Raw genomic sequence first — 22,313 nt, forward strand, 5'->3', positions numbered from 1 at the left:
TGCGCGTGCGTGTGCGTGTTCGTGAGTGTGCGTGTGTGTGTGTGTGTGTGTGTGTGTCTGTGCATGTGTGTGTGTGTGTGCGTGCGCGTGCGTGTGTGTGTGTGCGTCTGCGCGTGCGCGTGTGCGTGCGTGTGTGTGCGTGTGCGCGTGCATGCGCGTGCGCGTGCGTGCGTGTGCGTGTGTGCGTGCGTGTGCGTACGTGTGTGTGTATGTGTATGTGTGTGTGCGTGTGCGTGCGTGCGTCTGCGCGTGTGCGTGTGCGTGCGTGTGTGTGTGTGTGTGTGTGTCCGTGCGTTTGCATGTGCGCATGCGCGTGTTCGTGCGGGTGCGTGTTCGTGTGCCTGTGTGTGTGTGCGTGCGTGCGTGTGTGTGTGCGCGTGTGTGTGCGTGTGCGCGTGTGTGTGGGGGTGTGCGTGTGCGTGCGTGCGTCTGCGCGTGTGCGTGTGCGTGCGTGTGTGTGTGTGTGTGTGTGTGTCCGTGCGTTTGCATGTGCGCATGCGCGTGTTCGTGCGGGTGCGTGTTCGTGTGCCTGTGTGTGTGTGCGTGCGTGCGTGTGTGTGTGCGCGTGTGTGTGCGTGTGCGCGTGTGTGTGGGGGTGTGCGTGTGCGTGCGTGCGTCTGCGCGTGTGCGTGTGCGTGCGTGTGTGTGTGTGTGTGTGTGTGTCCGTGCGTTTGCATGTGCGCATGCGCGTGTTCGTGCGGGTGCGTGTTCGTGTGCCTGTGTGTGTGTGCGTGCGTGCGTGTGTGTGTGCGCGTGTGTGTGCGTGTGCGCGTGTGTGTGGGGGTGTGCGCGTGCGTGTGCGCGTGCGTGTGCGTGCGTGTGCGTGTGCGTGCGTGTGTGTGTGTGTATGTGCGTGTGCGTGCGTGCATGCGTGTGCACGTGCGCGTGTGCGCGCGCGTGTGTGTGTGTGTATGTGTGCGTGCGCGTGCGTGTACGCGTGTGCGTGCGCGCGCGTGTGTGTGTGAGACTAAATTCCATTTTGGGACGAATTAGAAATAGGTTCATTCCCGCCAAGTCCTGAGAAACGCAATTTAAAAGTCAGCGCTCCTGAAAAAGCCGCTGCACAACACCATAGAGCTACGCACAAAAAATTGCCAGAGGGAACTCTTGGGCTGTGATCGCTCGCCTGCTATGGGGACGATGGGTAATGCATGAATTCACCTTAGCGCCGCGCCTGTGCTACAGACGATCTTGCCGCGGTGTTTACCACTCCTTATCTCTCTAATTTCTAAGCAATCATAGGCTTCTAAACAGAGTAAAGCAAGAAATATCTTTGCACGTGCACAACTATTGGGAATTGCTGCGTTTTCCGGAATACAAATGAATAAAATATACTTCTCCTTGTCCCACAATTCTATGGCACACATCCGGAGTGAAGAATGTGAAATGTGTGTAGATTATTGCAGACACCTGGCAAACAAAAAATAAACGAGCCTGTCCAATTATTGTTATTAAAAAAAAAGAAGAGTTTATGAAGTGAGCGACCGACATCCAAAAAACGGCAAAGCAATTACGGGAAATAGAGGCCCACTCTACGAAGTGATTTTTCTGTTATTCCTTCCTAAGATACAAAATGTTGATCGTACAAAAATGAATTACGGTGGCAACAGATATTACATTTTTGTTACGTTGCTACGTTAGGTTTTTTTTTTTAGCAATAATTCTGTACCCTCTTGGCCTTTGCTTAACCTCATCTTCTTTTTTTCGACACATCACGCCATGCACACTTGGATATAACAAAATGACAAAGAAAAAGAAGTCCGTTCTTTGTTCTTGTCGTTTTTATATACCCTGCTAGACACTGATTCTTCTTTCTAACGCAGAAGACTCACACAATTTTTAGACTTTTTCAATTTTTACCGTAGTAACCTCATCGTTTATATTGAGTTGTTTTCAAAATGCATCTCAACCTCAGCCTCAAATCTTCTTCGATCATCTTCTTCTTGAAGTACAATATGCTACTAAACTTTTTTTTAATGATCATGACTGCAGTGGCATCCGCTCATGCTATCCGTTCCTCCATGTCTTTGTTAGCACGAAAGCAACAGCCTCTCTGTAGGAATTCATTAGTCCCATTCGCTTTGAAAGCCAGCAGCTTCGGTCATGCGGTTTGGCCAGTTTAACTGCCAAAGGATACTGCACTGAGGCGAAGAAGAAGAAGAACGTGCTCCACCATCGGCGTTGTCCACCGGCAGGAACGGATCAAGCTCAGTCATGGGTAAGAGCGACAGAGAGCTGCTCGTGTTTCGTAATGCTTTCGATACGTACTATAGTGAAGCACCGTGTTCTTTAGCAGTTAAATATTCTTTGGGAAGAAATAAGACAGACAAGAAAGACGCTGGGCTTGAAGCTGAGGTTTGCTGAAGCAATACCACCGTGGTGAAGGAGAGAAGGAAACAAAAACGGAATGAACCGCGCATGCATGTCAACTCAAACCACGAGTGAGGTAATCCGCTCCATTGTCCGAGAAGTGACGCGGAATGAATACTATAGTGCAATTATTTTGTCGCATGCAGAAGCCTTTCTAATTGGAAGAATCAGATTCATTACCGCAGTCACAGTTTTGGAAGAAAAACATGAGCGGGAGAACTTGTTTTTGATTTGCCTTCTGTCTTGCACACAACTACACAGCTTCATTAAACCTCAGTTGTAAGTTGTAACGTTTCTTACATAGAGGGTGTTTCAGCGAAGACTTTCAAAAATCTTTAAAAGTTGTCTGTGGCAGTTATCACAGTTATAGTTCATGCGCTGACCTATCGAAGCGGCGGACAATACTTGCACAAAAAACAGAGATCCAAAATTGAGTTATTAATGAAACATTCACTGATTAAGTTTTTAACTAATTACATCATGGTCTATATTGCAATTTACAAATTATAGCCGTGGAGTTCGCAAGGCGGATCCCCTTCAGAATCGGAATCGGCTTTTATTGAGATCATTAGGTAGATTACAAGTTGTTAATATTGAGAAAGAGGTCCTGAAGTCAAAGACTCCAATGGGGCCTCCTTTACAAAGTAAACGTAATAAAACAAGAGTACTGCAGTTTCAACACATCGTTGACATATAAAAATTACAGGTTTCAATTACATTTACAATTACAATTTTCAGGACGACACCAGTTACGATATATAAATTCCCGAACTTTGCGGAGAAATTCATTGGCGTTCCAGTTAACTGATTAACGAAAAGTCGTTTCATGCACTGAAGCACACAAGCAACTGGAACGCCAAGGCATTTCTCCGCAAAGTTAGGGAATTTACATCTCGAAACTGGTGTCGTCCTGAGAATTCGTTCTTCCCAGTGTATCCGCCTAGCGAAGTGCACTTCTAAAATCTGTAAATTGCAATGTCATAAGATAATTAGCCTAAAGTTAATTAGTTAGTTATTTTTAATCAGCTAAATTTGCATTTCAATTTTTTGCAAGTGGTGTCGGACGCTTCGAGTAGACCGGCTCATAAACTAGAGTTGAGCTATCTGCCACAGGCAACCTTTAAAAAACTTTGAAAGTGTTCGCTGTATATTTTGCACATTTAACTCACGTACGGATGTTCGCTGCATAGGCCTGCGTGCGTTGTTGTGCGCGTGTCTCTCTTCGTTATTAAAACCGAAATAGTGCCCGATGTGCTGTGTCGGATATGGCGGTACGTTGACAGGAAATGCCACATCTCTCTTTTGGAAACAGTGTCCGCAAAGCTACGTGCAGTTGGCACCCGTTTTTACTTGCGACAGTGTATTTTTCCCGCTTCTCAGGTCGCACTCTGCATAGAAAATACTTACACGTAATTCCATAAAATTTATAAATGATACTCATCTCCCGGAACAATGAAAACCCCTGACCAAACGGGCAGACACATCCTAACACATACTCCTTCCCCACTCTCGTCGTTCTTAAATTAAGATTTATTCATTTGCTATGCACTTACATCAACAGCGTTACACTTACATCAACAGCACTTACATCAACAGTGGCGTGGATATAAATGTATTCCTAGGTGTCTGGGAATATAGTTTCTGGGAATAGAGAATTTGAAGCTTTTAGGTCTTCAATTCTTGTACTGAGAACGTACTTTTAGCAACTGAAACTTGCAGAAACAAAAATATTTTACGCTCCATCTCACAGGTGGTTTGTAGCACAGCTGAAGGTAAGAGGAGCACACAGACAATGCCACTGCACAGCGAAAGACATTTCCGGGCGTAAATTCCTGATTAGCGACGGGAATAAAGAGTTTTGTTTTTGCTTTCGTACATGATACATTACAGCGATAGGCGACGGGTTACGAGCTTCGTGCTTGCACGTCCTATGCCACGAATTCAACAGCAACTGAGCAGACGACCAGGCGTGGATGAATGCATCTCGAGGGGTAGTCGGCCTTCCTATTGGCTAGGGAGCCTAGCCCCTTCCACAGTGCTGCAAACGACTTGTGAGAGGGGGCATAAACAGGCGTTCTCCTTGGAATTGAATGTGTTTGTATGTCACGTTGAACCAGCAGCTTCTGGGCTCTACAGTAGAGACAACTATATTGTGGACTGTTACTTAGTGCTACTAGTACGAAGTATCCCGTAATACTACTACTAGGTGAGCAAGCTTTATGGCATCGGCTAGTATACTAATTTGCGCAATAATTGTCTATACGATCGAAGAAAAAGGAGCGGGGGCATGTAGCAATTGCGTAACTGAAGGCCGCCAGTGCTCAAAGCATTTCCCTCAGCTACAAACCATGTGCCTTGCGCGAATTATTGATGTGTACCCAAAATCTGGAGCAGAATGACGTTGCGATTCTGGTTAATGTGCTTCAATTGTGAGTGTTTAACGTACGCACACAGCACAGCGAGTTATGAAGGAGGTATTAACGCAGTGCTTCGCAGTAAATTTGACCACCTGGAATTCTTTAACGTGTGCCAAGATCTCGGCATACGAGCTTTCTTTTTTCATTTCCACCTCATTTAAATACGGCCGGCAGTGGCCGAAAAACGAACCCTCGTAGACCGCAGCGTCATGCCATAGCCACTGAGCAACAGTGACCAAGTAAATTAATTTTTCAAATACTGATGTTAATGGCATGTTGTATTTCAGGAATTGAAGTCACAGTGCAACGTTTTCTTATAAACTTTGTCTTGCACCTGTTTTCGAGAATTAGTTCTTTAAAATCTGCAGTGAAAAGCATTTGTTTTTCCGTCAGTGTTTCCAAACTGTAAAAAAAGTGCAGCATGGAAAAAATTTAACTCAAACAGCAATGCATTCGGCGGAACGTTCTTAGTCAGTGTGTTTCGAAGCTGGTGGATAAGTACAAATTTTCTATCAAGATGTTCCCCTTCCAGTGCTGACATAAATTCTGAAATTACAGTATGCTTCCTGTAGTCAATAATTAAATAATAATTGTTCTCCTTTTGTTATTACTACTCGTATTGACAATTATCGCCATAATTATGCTGATGCCCACTGTTGTGAAGGTCAGTCAGCAAAAAATCATTTCACATCGAATCCTCTACTTTTATTAATCTGAAACAGACGTCCCAGAAACACGTGGTCTAAGCAAAAACATCGCTTCTCATTCTTTGTTTTTTTTTTCTTGAACGGAAGGTTATTCTCGTAATTTAGAACGGGCATTTGGTGAGTTTGTGCAGAAATCAGCTCATGTTATTATAACAATATTCCCGAAAAAGTCATGAATGAATGCAGGAGGACGAGAAGGAACTGCTGAAGACTACGACAGCATAGAAAAAAAAATTTATATCGCGTTTTCTATCCTGTATTTTGGTTGTCTACATTTTTCATGCAATAGTGACCTCTATTTTGGGATCTGCACTTCATCGAGTGCATTCTAATGAACTCAAGTGACCTGCATCCTATTTTATTCATGTTTTTTTTTACAGCGTCGCTAACCAGCGTACAAGGGTTCGTCATTGTGGCCATTATTTACGCCGTGAGTATCAACAACTACGACGAAGTCGCAAGTCGCATACGTTCATGGTTTTCTTACACACAATACGAACTCTGCCCGGCACTCGAGAAGCACGAGTAAAGTTCCGCACCCCTTAAGCCGTGTGCAAGCAGTTTTCTTGTGTGTTTCTATCAAGGAGACACCTGGCGTACGAGCCCACTTTACGCCGCGTGATAATCGTGCTTGTTTTTAAACGCGGCCGAAACGCGCGCCACTCAGCTACCGAATAAAGCGCACAAGAACTGTGTAGTACGAAACCCAGGCCCAATCACAAAGCCAAACGCGATATATTTTTATTGATAAGCAAAGCATTGCGCGAAACTGTCTGCATTCTGATACCCATGACTAATGCCAAAAGTTTTTCTAAGGAATATTATAGTAGACGTCCGTAAGATAAAAGCTATTGATTGAACTTTAGCAATAGGCAAAGAATTCGTTCCCATATAGAAGTTCGGCAAAATAAATGTACGGTGAGACACGAAAAACTACCAGGACCCTTTCAGCAGGTGTATATCCACCCGCAGTATATGCTTATTGAACGCCGTGATGAAAGGTCTGCTTACTAGTTTCGATGGATAAACGCTGACAAAATTACCTTCTATAGCTTTGAAGCCCTAAAACACAAAAAATGCACAGTAGTGTCCCACGTGCATAGCGCATGCTGAGTGACAGATGATGTCACTATGGTCATTATGTTGCGTCAAGTAGGTGCTAACACCCAAGCGACGGCGGTACGAAAATGCTTCGGAAATAAATTACATACGTACGCTGTCTGCTCAGCGACTACGTGACATTCCTCTGTTCAACGGGGGCAATGTTCTGGACATTATCAAATTAGGAGAAGGCTTTAACTTAAGAGGAAAATATAGCTCCCTCTAAAGAGCAAGCTCTAGATGAGGTAAATGAATTTGACCGTATTTGTTACATATAAAAGCAAAAGTTGAAATCTAGTGACTACAGGACGATCTTTTTTTTCCTTTAGGTCATCAATCTTCATTTTCATCATATTTTCAAGACAAGAAAGCTCAAGTGCCAAGTTCTGAACACTGTAACGAAGTAATCAATAATGATATGAGAATTTAGGTAACATGCGCCTGCCAAAGACATGTAGAGCAGGCAAAGTTTAGGTACGGTACAGTGCTTCCAAATATATACCGAATTTGTAAGTAAGACTACTAGACGACCCTCGTTAAGCATCGCTAAACTTTGACGTAAGCTTAAAATTACACATCAAAGTTATCCGCTTGAGATGTTCTAATAGATGCCGTTTACGAAACTGCGATGCCTGTTTTTCATGCAGAGTTGCGTGAGTTTGTGCTTTGTTCTTGTTGTTGTTGTTGTTGTTGTTGTTGTCGTTGTTGTTGTTGTTGTTGTTGTTGCTTTCTTTTCTTTTTTTCAAGCTTGCCAATTTTAGCCAATTTTCGTAAAGCTATAAGGTCAGAAATAAAAATGTTCCTTCCTGTAGTTACTAGAAGTGAGATTTGTTTCTCAGATACAACAAATGTCCTTCAAATCGCACCCAGGGCTGTCTGATCAGAGCATGTCTGTGTTTTGTATGAATTTGAGTCTAAGGACATTGCAGTTGGCTCCGAGCTAAGTCACGTACCGCAAGATTGAGCGTTAGCACAGTATAGAGCCCTCTGAACGGACTTCATCTCCATCTCCATGTGCAGCGCGGTATATATATATATATATATATATATATATATATATATATATATATATATATATATATATATATATATATATATATATATATATATATATATATATTTACACACTACAACCTCCTGACTGCACTTCAGTGCTGTTGGCTTAACTTAAGCGACAAGAAATACATACCATTTTCATAAGTGGCTTTCTAGTTGCATGGTCTACTGTAAAATTAAATACATTGGAACGCAAGAATCTCGGATGGCGGGAAAATACATCAGGCTTCATCCATTTATATTGAGCAGCAATCACTGGAACAATCGATGAGCATTCACTGATTAACTTAAAGCATATTCGGACTGAAGCTGCTCCAGCCGTTATTCTGCGCGCCATACAAAAAAAAAGAAAGAACCATTTCAATCAAGGCACTCCGGGCGGTTTGGAAAGAAATGATTGTGTGTGGGGGGAGGGGAGGGGAGAGAGAGAGTGAGAGAGAGAGTGAGTGTGTGTGTGTGTGTGTGTGTGTGTGTGTGTGTGTGTGTGTGTGTGTGTGTGTGTGTGTGTGTGTGTGTGTGTGTGTGTGTGAGAGAGAGAGAGAGAGAGGGAGAAAAGCAAGCTGGTCCACGGAATACTTCCATACTGCTTTGAATATGAAACAGCTCGTGTTGTGCAACTGGAATAGATGTTTCTTTTTCTTTTAATAAATGGTGCGCGTATTTTCGTTTAGCTCTCCACATGTCTTTATTTTACGTTGTTCCATTTACGTTGCATTTTTCGCTTCCTTACGAAACTCAGTCGTAAAATAATATAAAAGAAGTTAACGATAACCAAGAAGCGTTCGATTTAAGAAAAGCTAGTAAGCGCCGAGAAAAGATTGCGACAACAGCCGTTTCTCCGCTGTCACGACACAAATTCCTGTCGTATTTTAGCCAAGGTCACTTTCGCAACGCCATTAAGGCTGCCGCACGACAGAAAGGACTTTCACAGCATGAGATTTGTGCCTGCCGGCTTAAACTGCTGCCCTTATATTGCAACCATCTCGCCAAGCACGCAAGTTGCAGCCGTAGTTGCCAACAGCCGAAATGGATTATAGACGCTACATTATATATATATATATATATATATATATATATATATACATATGTTCAAATGCCTACCATCTTTGTAAGTTAATTTTCGACGGATTCTCCGAAGACATTCTCTCACAGTTGGTGCTCGCGCTCCGCAGAGGCGGCGCTTCAAATAGCAGTTCTTAATAGAGAAATATAGCAAAACGACTTTTTTTTTCTCTAAACCAACAAATACTCTTTGCTTTCGAAATCTAAAACCCCGAACTCTAGCACTAACGCTAGAAACAATTGTGGTGACGCCCGCGATACAGCGGCGATTTATTTATTTATTTATTTATTTATTTATTTATTTATTTATTTATTTATTTATTTATTTATTTATTGCACAACAAACGAAAGAATTTGGGACCTTTCGTTCACGTTTACCCCTCCACCATACCGCGGCGTACCTTTATATTCACCATCGCTTAACAAATGCTCTCAGTTTAAAAAGTGGTGCAACGCCCCCCCCCCCCTCCAAAAAAAAAAAACACTGACGTAAATCACAATATTCGACAAATCGGCGAATTTAATGAGCGATTAGGGGAATGAAAAATAGGAGACCTTAGTTGGGATCGAAGCACCGGACTTACGAGCAGTCTGCTGTCGGTTTAATTGGTACGAACCTACGGCAGCGCAAAACAGGCACTAACACAGATGGTAAACCAATTTACAGCTTTAAGGGTGCTTAAAGTTTCAAAACGGTATACAACTCACGCCCTAGCACCGACAAAAATGTAAGGGCACGGATTAAAGACAGAAAGCACCTTTAAGGCTGTAAATTGGTTTGCATCATACGAATGCTCGTGTAGTCTATCCGTGAATATCCAAGTGGACGAGTTCAGAGACAACGAAGCTATATCTGCAATTAACAGAATCGACACCAGTGCTGGAGCAGTTATATTCCCGTATATTTCCGCATTGTTGCTTATGATTGGATAGATTTATAAGTACGGCTTAGCGTTGCCGGTTTCAGTTTCTTATATTCGTGAATTTCGACTTACTTCTTATGGTTTTTATTTACGCCAGAAAACGTGCACTCTCTATTTTTTTTTTTGCGAACATGTCTTTTCAGATAAGCTCTCACCGGTGTTATTCAGCGGATAACCTCCCTCGTCAAATCCACCGTTTTCTTTTCTTTTCTTCTTTTTTATGGGAGGTGTGATTATTTGGTTCGGTGATGATGCAGGCGCTAAAGCGATGCTGCATAAACAAAGGTCGTATTCTTCTGCATTGTAGTTGCATCCAGTATAAACAATAAGAAAGATCTAGAAAATTATTCTTGCAATAGCACAAATCCATACGGCTACGTGATGGTCCAAATAATTAGGAGTTAGGGCACTACAGATAGACTGAAAATTTACTCGTAAAATTATGCTGTTATACACATCTCCGAGAAACAATGCCGAAAAAATGACTAGGGTTCGTATGACTAAGCCCTAATAGCTATTCCTGAAAAAAGGGCCAAAATGAATATTAACTGATGCTAGGACAACCGAACCTTGCAATTTTCTCGTTTACGCCATGCATGTGTGTGTGTGTGTGTGTGTGTGTGTGTGTGTGTGTGTGTGTGTGTGTGTGCGTGCGTGCGTGCGTGCGTGCGTGCGTGCGTGCGTGCGTGCGTGCGTGCGTGCGTGTGTGTGTGTGTGTGTGTGTGTGTGTGTGTGTGTGTGTGTGTGTGTGTGTGTGTGTAAATTATAACTTGCGAGCACTGTTTGAACACGGAATGTCGCCAGCGTTTGGACAAGGGGACTTGTCAGGCCCTGGTGATGGCAAGCCCACTTGTCGAAACGTTGACTCCAGCGACACTCCATGTTCTCGGAACACATTCCGTGCACTGAGGACTGATCTGCCAACCACGTGATCACGTCGTTCTCTCTGCGCTTGCGCTTGGCGCAGCTGGTCAACACTCTGGGCATCATGGAGGCCATCATCGTCAGCGCCGTACCGACCGTCGAGGACCAACCGTTCCCGAGAGGTGAGCATTTTTATAAAAACATTGCTCCGTGTTTTCAAACGACGCTCCACGATGCAAAGTGCACATAGGGTGTCCCAGCCAACGTTGGCCAAGCTGTCCAACCAAATTAAAGAACATGGTGCCAGATACCATCTTAAGAAAAAGCTTTAGCTCGGCCCCAACTCCGACACCGCCTATTTATGTAAAACGTAGAAATGCTTTTCTGAGATAACGCCTGGGCCGATTTTAGTGAAATTTGTGGCATATGAGAGGAAAAGGTCAATGCTAGTGACTTTTGGAAGCAGCATATTGATTTATGGCCGCAGTGTGTTTGTAGGAATTTTTATATAATTGTGTATTTAAATATAGGCAAGCCCGATGATTACAAATTTGTCCCTCCGCATTAAAAACAAATATCACCGTTCTATCAATTGCATCCATCAAAACATATAAAGCGGACAAATTTTATTTATTAATGTAAGTCTTACGTGAATTTGTTACAGTGTTTGCGAAGGTCTTGCAAAAGTGCTGCTCACATGTTAGTGACTTATTTAAGAGCCATGTATAATACACCAACTTTGTCCGGTTTAGATGTGCTATTAGATGCAATTGACAGAATTGCGATATCGTTCTTTATTGCTGAGTTACAGAGTTGTAAACTTGATAGTTTCGTTTTCTGAAAATTTGCGATTTTTGTCCATTATTATAAAAGAAATCAATGGCCGAAATAAATATTCCGCTTCAAACAGTGACCAGATTTTGACTATCTTTCTTTTACACGCAACGAATCTCATCAAACAAGGTGGAGTGGCGGCCAAGGAAAATGATTTCCTCTTTCCCATGTATTTAGATAGGATCCTCCAAACTAAAGCTTCCTCTTAAGACCTACTATGGTCGGTTGTCACACCTTTGACGAATGGACACCATAGATTTTATTATTGTATGTTTCACCATATTTTCTTTAACTTTCTGTTCCGTTATACAGCTTGGCTAACATTACCTGCGACGCACGGTATAGTAAGACGCCTACAATGACAAAATTTCTGCTCAGTCCGTTACTTTCAATGATAATCCCCTACACAACAAAGACGAATTCTTTTGAAGGCTTTCTTGTCGAGTTACTCAAAATTTTCCGTGTCAGGTACATTTGCTTCGATTGTTTTTCGAAATCTTTCGTCCTTGACATCGCGTCACCCAGAGAGGTAGCCCGCCGTCCTCTCTCAGAGTGTTTACAACTTTGAGACTCTTTCTCAATAATGTACGTGTGCTGCAGTCCATTTCCTTACAGACTGTTTCTATGTTGTTATTGTCTGTCAGGACGTTTAAAACAGCAAATCAGTGAGCCGTCTTCGAATAAATCAGGCGGGAAGCAGGAAATGCCAGGACAGGGAGACGCACTGCGCTCTGCTTCCCCGTACAGCTGCCACCGGTCATCAGCGTCAAGGTTTCTCACCACCTAAGTACGTTGCGCATCGAAGTAGTATTTCGCTGCAGCGTCAGCGCCGGCTCATCTTAAGCAGAGTAGAAGACCCTGTCAATCTTACTCCATGCCGTAATCACTCGGGAAGCCGGTTCACCGAGGTCGACAACTGGAAAGAGCAGCTGAAGTGCCATTTAAGGGCACTAGGAGTGATAAGGGGCCTAGCTAATTAATACACAGGTCAGTACACTCGAGGTTCACTTTATTTTTTATTTATTTTTTCGTATGGCTGAGTTGAGTTCGCTCAAGAAGCTATCTGTCGATATTTGCAGCAATCTCGTTCGTATTCGGCGTAACCTGGTTATCACTGATATATCGGACCGTCTTGAAGTCAAAAGGAAAACTAGAGGTGTCACATTTTTTGTTACGTAGAAACGCAAACGACTGAATCTGAACGGCTGTCAGATTTATAACAGCAGGTATCCGGACAATTAAAGGGAGCACCGATAAGTGAGCCGCTTACGCCGAGCATATAGAGGGGCCTTTATATGACCGGCCAGATACACGGTGAAAGCCGTGTTGTTTTGAAAAAGCGTGGATAAGGTGATTAAAACGAGCAGAATGCCCTGCAGACGCGTACTCGAGGCTTTTGTGGGCCTGGCGAAAGTCTCCACTAAGCGATGGAAACGTCAAAGCGTCTCGTTAATGCAATGACAGGGAACTGTATACTCGCAAAAGCCACTCCAATCACTCTTGGGCAACGGCACCGTCCCCTCTGGTTTTCGCGGATCGAGCCCGCTTGCACTGATGAATTAGGGGGCAATTTAATGAAACTTGGCCGTTCGAACCATGGCGCGACTCGCTTTGAGCTTTATTATTCGAAATTCCCGCGTTGAGGCAGGCACGTGATGTACAGTACAGGCTAGCAACTGTGCTGAACCGGGGTCGTTAAGTCGACAAAAAGGATAAATGAGCCGCTTGTGAGTTCGCCGCTTTAATACCAGTGAAATTACGCCCACATTGTCATCGAGAACTAGCGCCGTTTGTGGGAACCGTCCGACCATGGTCCCAGTGTATGCTCCAGAGCGTACCTGGTGATCTACCCTTAGGAAACAAATTAACTGCTGGCCATAATAGTAAAGCAACGTCGCAGTATTGTGTCCCCTAAAATGTGGCAGCTTGTGAATAAGAGATTGATTGATTGATTGATTGATTGATTGATTGATTGATTGATTGATTGATTGATTGATTGATTGATTGATTGATTGATTGATTGATTGATTGATTGCAAAATCACATGCGTACTTTTCTAATAACAAATAATCTGTACTAAACCTGTGAGCCTAGAGGATTTAGCACGGTATAGAAAACGACAACGTCCACCAGCCTTTCTTTTGGGCGATCTTCTAGCGCTCTGTGTCAAAATACGAAAAAAAAGAAGTACAGTGCTCACGGAATGAAATGGGACACGGAACATTTAGCAGAACCCTACATATGTGCAAAGTACGCGGGAGCACCATGTCATGTCGCTAATAATTTGATCACCAAAGGTGACGAGGACCCCGATGTAAGTGTACGCGCCAGAATTACGTCGATGTGATACGAACTCCAGCCAGTTGAAACGAAAGTATGCGCATTACTTAGCCCTAAATTGACGCGTTTCATTCCGTGAGCACTGTACATCTCCTATCACACGGCCGGCAGTGCCGGCGTGTTCAAAGGTGCTGGAGGACAGTTTTTACGATGGTTGTTGCGACTGGTCCCCCGTGTAAATAAGTAAGCGCGCCATTCACGACCCCGCGCACCGTGTCGATAAACCACTCAGCGCCAGCGTGTCCTGAGATCCTGCAACTTTGACGAAGCCGTTGGGGTCGCCCAGTTGTCCCACTCTCATCGATTTTGCACGACATCCCAGTGAATCGGCCTGCCTTGAACTGCTGCTCACCGAAAGTGTTTCGTGTGTACGCTGGGGTGGGCGTGTGTGCGTGTACAAAGACAAAAATGCATGAACGGCCGCTTAAAGAGAAAGATAGGTAATTAAGTTACGCCGCTACGCTTCTACAAAGACCACTCTTACCTTGTTAGGAAGCTTGGTAAGCCTGAAAAAAAAAACGCGAGAACGAAACAAGACTGCCGATGCTGGCCTGAAGTTTCATACCAACTCACAGTGACGTCACAGATTTTGACGGCGTCGGCTCGGGCATAGTTTACTCTTTATCGGTAAATGTGGGACTGAGGTTAGCAAGTATCGAGAAAGTTTTACTGCGCTACAACAGTCCAAATATGAGAAAATGCATCAACATATATGACGTCATACTGACGTATTGGCATTGCAGTTAGGGCGCGAAATTTAAAATAGAATATTAAAATGCTTCTTTCATTTGCTTTTCTCTCTTCCAGACTCTAGTAATCAGCCGCGACATTAACATGAAACGAGTTTGTAAGGAATACTTTATCACTGTGAATTGGCTTAATGTTTCTTCTTAGTGACCCTTTCAATGATAAAGAGAAAAATAAATACGACGCAACAACTTGCTTAATAGTCTCTCCGAGGCCCACGTATGAATACTGCCATAGTGCCGTTAGAATGGAGTCGACACCATTCTGTTAATCGGAGCACACGGTATTTTTTGTTGTTTTTCTGCTATCGCCGATCCATGCGCTGACCTAGTCGTCATATTAAAAGTTCTAGCCACGCTCTGTCACGCTGCGGAAAAGCGTCTCACTGCATGCTCTACTTTCCGTCCGCTGAAAGAGAGCTGTGAATTAGCGTGTATATTCGCACCGATGACAGGGTAAAACGGCAGAGCTGAGTGTTCCTTTAGATGCAGATCTTGCTTGTATATGCGTCATGGCGAGGGGACAGGAGACGTATGCCATCAAGTGATCGTTAACTGTTTCTGGTGTTTCCTCTCCGACCACTACACTTTTTTAGCCCGGCGACGGTGTCATATGAAAAATCACCCGGCCATACGGTAATCCGCTCCGGCCGACAAAATGAAGTAGCTGCAGTGCAGAAGGTTACTGTACGACCGTACGGCTGTCTCATACGAAAGCGGAGTAACGATAAAACTCCGTATTATTAGTTTTGACCTCACCGCTCCGAAATGTATACCTAGACGAGCGATGGCCGTTTTCGTCTGGCGAAATGCCGCAGCTGCTTGAGCAGGCGCGTGTCGATTATTACCGAAAGGCATCGGGCATTTTCGTACGCTAGTACAACAGCCTTTAATCATTCTGTAGGAACAGAAGGCCCACAAAGAATGGCCGTTTATTAAACAGAAGACTGCGCTGATGTCGCGGCCACCATCGTCGAGCCTATGCCTGATGGCGCTAGTCCAGTCTCTTCTTCCACCACGGAGCTCTATGAGCACTGTCCATTATATTGACACGTGTACTTATCTTTATCGGGCGACCACGTTTCGCCGCTTAACAACTGTAATCGCACAGCGAGGGACGCGCCCGAATGTATCCGAACTTTCTGGAAAGTTATCGATGCTTCTAACCGGCTGTCTGTTGTCGCCGAGCCTTGTGTTATCTGATTTCATCGCGTAACGCGAATGGTGTAGAGCTTTGTGGAAGGCACGCGGGTCCGAACGATTAGACTGGAACATTCGACGACTGCTCTATAAAAGCCGACGCGCTTGACCCGCTGATCAGATTTTCGACGATCGCCGACTGTGTTCGCCGCTTTCGTTGTGCTCTAAGTGTAGCCTGTTTGGTGGGCACAGGTTCGCCCAATAAAAGCTAGTTTTGTATTCCACCGTACTGCTTCTTTCTTCGCCGTCACTACCACGTGACAATATACAATTGTATTGCCCGAGCGTTCTCGGCAATATAATTCTCGGCCACCGCTTCAACGCATGCAGCCGTGCTGCTGTACGGATTATACCGTAATGTGTTGGCGAAGCCGCATGTAGTGCAGGTGCTGCACCCGCGAACAATTTGCCAAGCTGCAACTTCAATGGGCTCCATGACCTCCGCGGGCGCACTTGGTCACCTGAGGCTGAAAATAACGCTAGCCACCGCGGTTGACTTAGCGGTTATGGTGTCGCGCTACTAAGCACGAGGTCGCGGCACCAAATCCCGGCTGCGGCGACTGCATTTCGATAGGGGACGCGAAATGCAAAGACGCCTGTGTATCGGGCATTGGGGGCACGGTAGAGATGTCTGGTGGTAAAAATTAATCCGGACTAATCCGCTAAGGCACGCCTCATAATCAGATAGTGGTTTTGGTACGTAAAACCCCAGAATTCATCCACGAATTAAGGCTAGCATATCGCGAATGACAGTGTGCTATAATGTTCTCAGGCCTATGCCACGCAGCAGACATAATGGAGCTTCAGCATGGAAGGTATGCGTTGTCTTTAACCTATTCGCCATGATACCGAGAAGCAGACGAGAACAGCGCTTGTAGCGAGATCTTGCGAGGCGCTGATTAGCCAGAATGCAGGAAAAGTGCTCACGTGGTACGTCTCGCTACTCGGTTAGAAAAGAGAGGAAAGGCTTTACAACGGTGCGTTAGCTTGTGAACCCTTGCAGTCTAGCGGATGAGTTAAATTGTCTACCGTTGCCTGCGCACTTCAGTTGGACGTAGCCCCAAAGCTGTCGCCATCAGCTCTCTCGTGTTACGGCAATGAACTACTACGTCTGACAGTAATCCTCCGCTCACTCAAGTATCTGATGCGTAGATGACCAGCTTAAGCTTCGGGGAGAAAAACGCGCAGCTTAATAAAAATAAACAAAGCGGCGCGCATACCGATTACTATGTTAATGATAGGCAGGTGGGCTCAGCGACCAGGCAAACAGCAGCATGGTAGTTATAGGCACAACTGTTCGCAAGATGAAAGAGCATGCATACTCCGTGACCACAACATCGGCATCGATCCCCATTTGGCGCCCTTTGTCACTCTTCCTGCTCCTTCACAAACCTACTTAAGCAGTTATACATACCCGAAGCAACCGCTCAGTTGTCTTCAATGAACTATGTTGCGTTTTGAAGAGTCCAAGTTATTGTTTGTAGCAGCTGTATATATTTATTTATTTCACCAGTATCGTGTTACAAAACAACGAAAGTACGTTTTGGGGTTTTACGTGCTATGACCACAATATAGGGACTGCGGATTCATTCTCGGCCACGTGAAATTCTTTAACGTGCACCCAATGTATGGTACACGAGCGTTTTCGCATTTCACCCGCATCAAAATACATCTGCCGCGGCCGGGATTCGATCCCGCGACCTCGGGCTTAGCAGAGCATCGCCACGCCAATGCCACTACGCACCACCACGGCGGGTTGTCTTCTACGAAAACTATAAAAATAAAAACCTTTCACTAGAATTAATGCATCAAGTTTTGCAATGCTAACTTCGCAATAAAAGTAAACATCGCAGTGCGGCAAATAGCAACTGATAGAGCGTGCAAATCTGACGAACTGTATAAATCGAACATGTCCAAACTACCATTGCTACGTAAATGTAACGTTTACAATATTCTAGAAAGAGAAGCGATTTATCGAAAACGTATAACATAAACGTGCCCGGCGAGCGACTCGGTGTGCCTTCTTCTCGCTGGAGTAGAGCGATAGTTTGTCGAGGATGGTGAGGATGAGAATGATGATGGTGATCCCTAACTGTATACCATCTTTGAATCTTGGTGGTGACAAATAGTCCTCTACCTTGTGTCAGTTAATTACGCGTCACTACATCTACTGTAAACAATAACATTCGGCCTATTTCTACTATATGTTATCAATTTACTTATATCTGTCCTGTTCCCGCCTTCCCTGCATTTTCCCCCGCCCTATTACAATCGTCTTGCTGATCTCAACTGTACACTGGCAAGTTAGCGCTCCCAGCTGCTTTTGAACCCGTGTTCTTCAGGAAGACACCGTTGATGATTTATTGGTATCCCCTTTGAAACATGGCTGGTCACAAGAATACAGCTAGTCTTAAGCTAATCAGGTACGCTACACATAATGTTAAGTTCCCTACATCTTCTTAACGTTTTTCTCTTCCTTAGAACATCTATATCTACCTTGTACCGTTACCTTTGTCCGTAACGCATCAGGTCCTATTAATCTATTTCCTGCAGTTTTTCCACCAATACTCTAAACGTTTCTTGCTTATTGCGAGTGCTGACTAGGTGATGCATTCATTCACTTTAAATCCCAATGCTTCCGGAAGGTGTACGCTACTTATGGGTCTCGCTGGGTGAACACCTTCGCATTTCATTAGGATGGGCTGAGTTGTCTCCAGATTTTTGCTGCAGCAGGCACAAACCTCATCCTGTTTCGAATATTTTCTCCGGTATGCGTTTGTTCTTAGGCAATCAAATGTAGCCTCAAATATCAAGGCACTTCCTTTTTGTTATCATACAGACTTTCCCTTCTGATTGCTTTCTTCCCATTCCTGTAAATCTTCGTGACCCTTCTTGTTTCCGTCATTTACATCCTATTTACTGTCTCCCTTTCCCTCACTTCCTTTTTCATGACTCCTGGTCGCGGATTTACATATTCAATTACCCTGTATTTGGTTGCCAGCTTTCTTGGCCTCTTGTTCTCTTCTGCGTCCACGCTTTTGAACCACACATAAGGCGCCCATTTGTTTTCATCCATGGTAATTCCTTAGTCCATGTTTGCCTGATAGCAGCGCCCTTTTGGAACGAGCCATGCACCACATGCAGTACAGCGGGTACAACACCACCGTCCCTCCATCGGCGTACAAAAATGCTCAGTGCAGATCTAATCCCACTCTGCAAATTCACTTCGAGCTTTGCATGTAGTAACACTCCACATCAGGTCTTGTTTTCCCTGAGAGGTTACTATCTTTCCAGCTGCAGCCACTGCAACCAGAGGATTTACTGAGGTGTATTAAACTAAACTTGTTTCTACTTCCAAGCTCACTGGAAAAACACAAATCTCAATAACACTTTAATGTGTCCTAAATACTGTTACGTCTACATTGTTTTATATATTTTGGATTTATCGCTGCTGCTGCACCGTCAGTGTTGCATTTGCTTTCGCTTAGGTATCGATGTTCACTTTCATCCCTTGCGCAACATGCACCCATGTTATCAGATTGCTGCAACATCGCGAGTGTTGCAGGTTATGACCAGATGGCCCCGCCGGTATCATATACATGATGACCGCATTTTAAATTTATAGCGCGCGACCGCATACTAACGAGGACCGATTGCAAGTCGCGCGATTTAAACATAAACCTTGTTTGCCGCTATCGCCATGGTCAACTTGCTCCCGTTGTATGTCAGCTAGGTGCTCGCAAACTGGCGAAGACAAACAGTTGCGTTTTGCAAAGCAGTGCCTCACACATCGCTGGGCTCCCTGCTTACCTCTCACTGTGCATAACAATACACACCAGTGAACGTTGATACCTGCACGTTCGAAGATGACTAGAACCCACAAGGAAAGAAAACAAAGACATCAGGAAAATATTGAAAGTAAGCTACAGAGAAGTATAATGAAGGCAGGCTGTTTTCTTCTTATTGTTAAGATTGATGGACTGTGTGCTGAAACACGCGAGGCCCCTCTTGTAGACAAAACGCATTTCGTGTATAGCGCCGGTGCCGTAGCAAATTATTTAGCCCACTTAGCCACTGTAATGCCACTTTCAGTTATCCTTTCACGAGAGACTCTCTTTCTCTTCTCGCCCAGTGGGCCTGCTGTACGCGTACACGTTCAAGGGTATGGAGGCATCCTTCAACTGCTTCTCGGCCATGATACTGCTCTTCGGCGCCGTCGGTGTGAGTGGCGATCGCCTCATCGGCACCCTCTTCGGAAATGCCCTGGCGCAGTCTTACAGTGTGTACTGAGATTGCATACAGTTTTACAGAGATTGAATACGCGACAGCGCACTTGCCAGGAATACTGACGCTTGCCACGTGACACGAATATTTCTCCGTTTGAAGCAATATAAGAAGCACACGTATGCAGCTCTACAGAAGCAGTGACGAAGTATCGACGAAGCTGTCAGACTCTCGCGTCGCACCCTCTGGAACCTATTCCGCGACACACGCTGATTATGTGACGTATTCTTGCTTATACAGCCGCCCACACTGAATAACCGTGCTCTAATTAACAGGAAAAATAAACAACTACAAATTATGAAAAGCAATTCTCAATTCCCATATCTACTCGCGGCGGGTTTGAACTATATTTGCAAAACATGTCATGCCAAGATTTTTATTCTTTTGGTAACAGGTGTAGCTAATTTTAATTTTACCCCTTCGAAAATTTAGAGGCATGTGCTGTGCTTTCGTTACTTTTTTGTGCTTCTCTTAACAGGCCCACAAATTTCATATTTTTTGACATAGATGCTGCTCAGTTAATCCTGTATTCTCGCAGTTTCACTTCAGTTCGTCGTTTAGCTTTTTTACGACCTCTCGTTTTTATTCTCTCGGCGATCTCTGCCGTTCGCTCGATTTAATAGTAAATTATAAATTACAAAGCCCGTAATGCGCCAGCGACATGCGTATGCTGAGTTGTTGCCGTTGGTAAAAAAAGATTGAGGTTCTTTGTCTCTCGTCATAAATAAAAAAAATGTAAACGTGTTGCAGTTTCCCTTCAATATGCCGTAGTTCCGATACGCACAGTTTGGTATTTCCTAGGTTAAGGCAAATATTGGCAGTGGCGCAAGATAAACTGCTTTCAAGAGGCACGGTTTTCTACACTTCCTCTTTTCAGATCCCGTCTTTATCTCATTTCCACTGCTACCATTCGAATTCTTTCACCTGCATGATGGTTTATTATTGCCCCACATTACGCTGCTTTTTGCACTAGCCTATCGTCGACGTATTGCTGGCACCATTCATTGGGGTGTCAACGTTTGATAATCAACGCTTCATGTTCGTGGCTGTCTGAGGCGCTTACTTTTCTTCAATGTCGTTGTGTCATCTGTGGAAGGAACAATTATTATTACGGAGTAGTTATTACACCAACAATAACCTAACGCGACACCGTGAGTGCATGTATACGAAACACCAACGTGAGTCGCTTTAAAGTTGAGTAAACCAAATTATGAGGTTCACAACACATTACAGCGTGTTATGAAAGGTGCCGCAGTTACAGATTAATCTGTTACCTCCTGAGGGTTTCTTAGCGCGCACGCAAAACATTTTTTACCCGAGCATTTTCTTTTTTCTTTTTTTTCCCATTCCATTCGCCAGCTGAATGCGGCCGCCGCGGTGCGGAACCGCACCCTCGACCTCGTGCTCAGCAGCAAAACGCCGTAGCCACTGAGCCACCACGGCTGGCCGGCCACTGCTTAGTTATCTGCACCTAATTAAAGATGTTACAACGTCTTCATAGTGCAGTTCTTCTTGTGGCGCAAAAAGCGCAAGGACGTAGAAGAGAAAACAGACACATACAGGTGCTGCACGTTACACCGACGAGCCGGAATTTCTGCACTGATGGCCTTGACACTGCCACTCAACATCGGCGTCCCTCGGATGCGTGAGCCGACTAATCCGACTCGCGCGGCGCGCGCAGAGGATCAAGCCCGCGCTGACGGTGTTCCTCTACTGGAACGTCTTCTCGACCATCACCTGCACGCCGCTCAACATCGGCATCTTCCACACCAAGTCCGGCGACGAACAATACTCGCTGGTAAGGCGTGGCCGGAAAGAATACATTCTGCAAGTCGCCGTATAGTGGCACAGCTTTTCCTTCTTCTTTTTTTATTTCTTTTTATTCTTGCAGGAAATGTTTGGGTGGGGCTGTCGCCGAGACAAAACGCTTTTATAGCTATTTTTTTATCGAACGCAGGTTGAAAGTATGTTTATTCAAACTACCGTATACGTGCTGCACCGGCAAATACAAAGCAACCAGACGTGTTATTTTGAATGTACCAAAAGGACTCGTTCGAGTTTACAAAGAGCTGTCTATTCATGGGTAAAAATCTTCAGAATGTGTCTTACGGAAATAGGTGCTACGGACATGTCAGACTCTCGATAAATATTTCCGTCCATGGCAATTAACTCAAAATTTCAGCGTACTCTCAGCCGCTCAACAAGTTCATGTGCTTCCCCGGTTCATAGTCACCAAAATGAATAGTTGGAGGACAATGGCCTAATTAAAGGCACTAAAATACGTCAAACTGCAGCTCGGCTCATTTCTTTTAGTTGAAAGGTAAGTTGCTAATCATTAGGCGTCAATCAAGCTCGTCCACTTGAATCAGGTTAAAAGAATGCTACTCACCAATATACTGTGTTTACCTT

General features: G+C 44.4%; 1 protein-coding gene across 2 annotated transcripts in view; it reads left to right on the forward strand.

Annotated features, from left to right (window-relative positions):
- The first annotated feature begins 2,123 nt into the window (after positions 1-2,123).
- The window catches only part of LOC135899775 (uncharacterized), a 48,251-nt gene continuing 28,061 nt past the window's right edge, over positions 2,124-22,313 (forward strand). For both annotated transcript variants that reach the window (XM_065429110.1, XM_065429111.1), the window contains exons 1-5: positions 2,124-2,218; positions 5,875-5,924; positions 10,604-10,682; positions 19,753-19,841; positions 21,586-21,702. In XM_065429110.1, the coding sequence (XP_065285182.1) occupies positions 2,215-2,218; positions 5,875-5,924; positions 10,604-10,682; positions 19,753-19,841; positions 21,586-21,702 (339 nt within the window). In that variant the 5' untranslated portion in view covers positions 2,124-2,214. The remainder of the gene's footprint in view (positions 2,219-5,874; positions 5,925-10,603; positions 10,683-19,752; positions 19,842-21,585; positions 21,703-22,313) is intronic.

Source organism: Dermacentor albipictus, chromosome 5, assembly GCF_038994185.2.
Source record: "Dermacentor albipictus isolate Rhodes 1998 colony chromosome 5, USDA_Dalb.pri_finalv2, whole genome shotgun sequence".
NCBI classification, from domain to species: Eukaryota; Metazoa; Arthropoda; class Arachnida; order Ixodida; family Ixodidae; genus Dermacentor; species Dermacentor albipictus.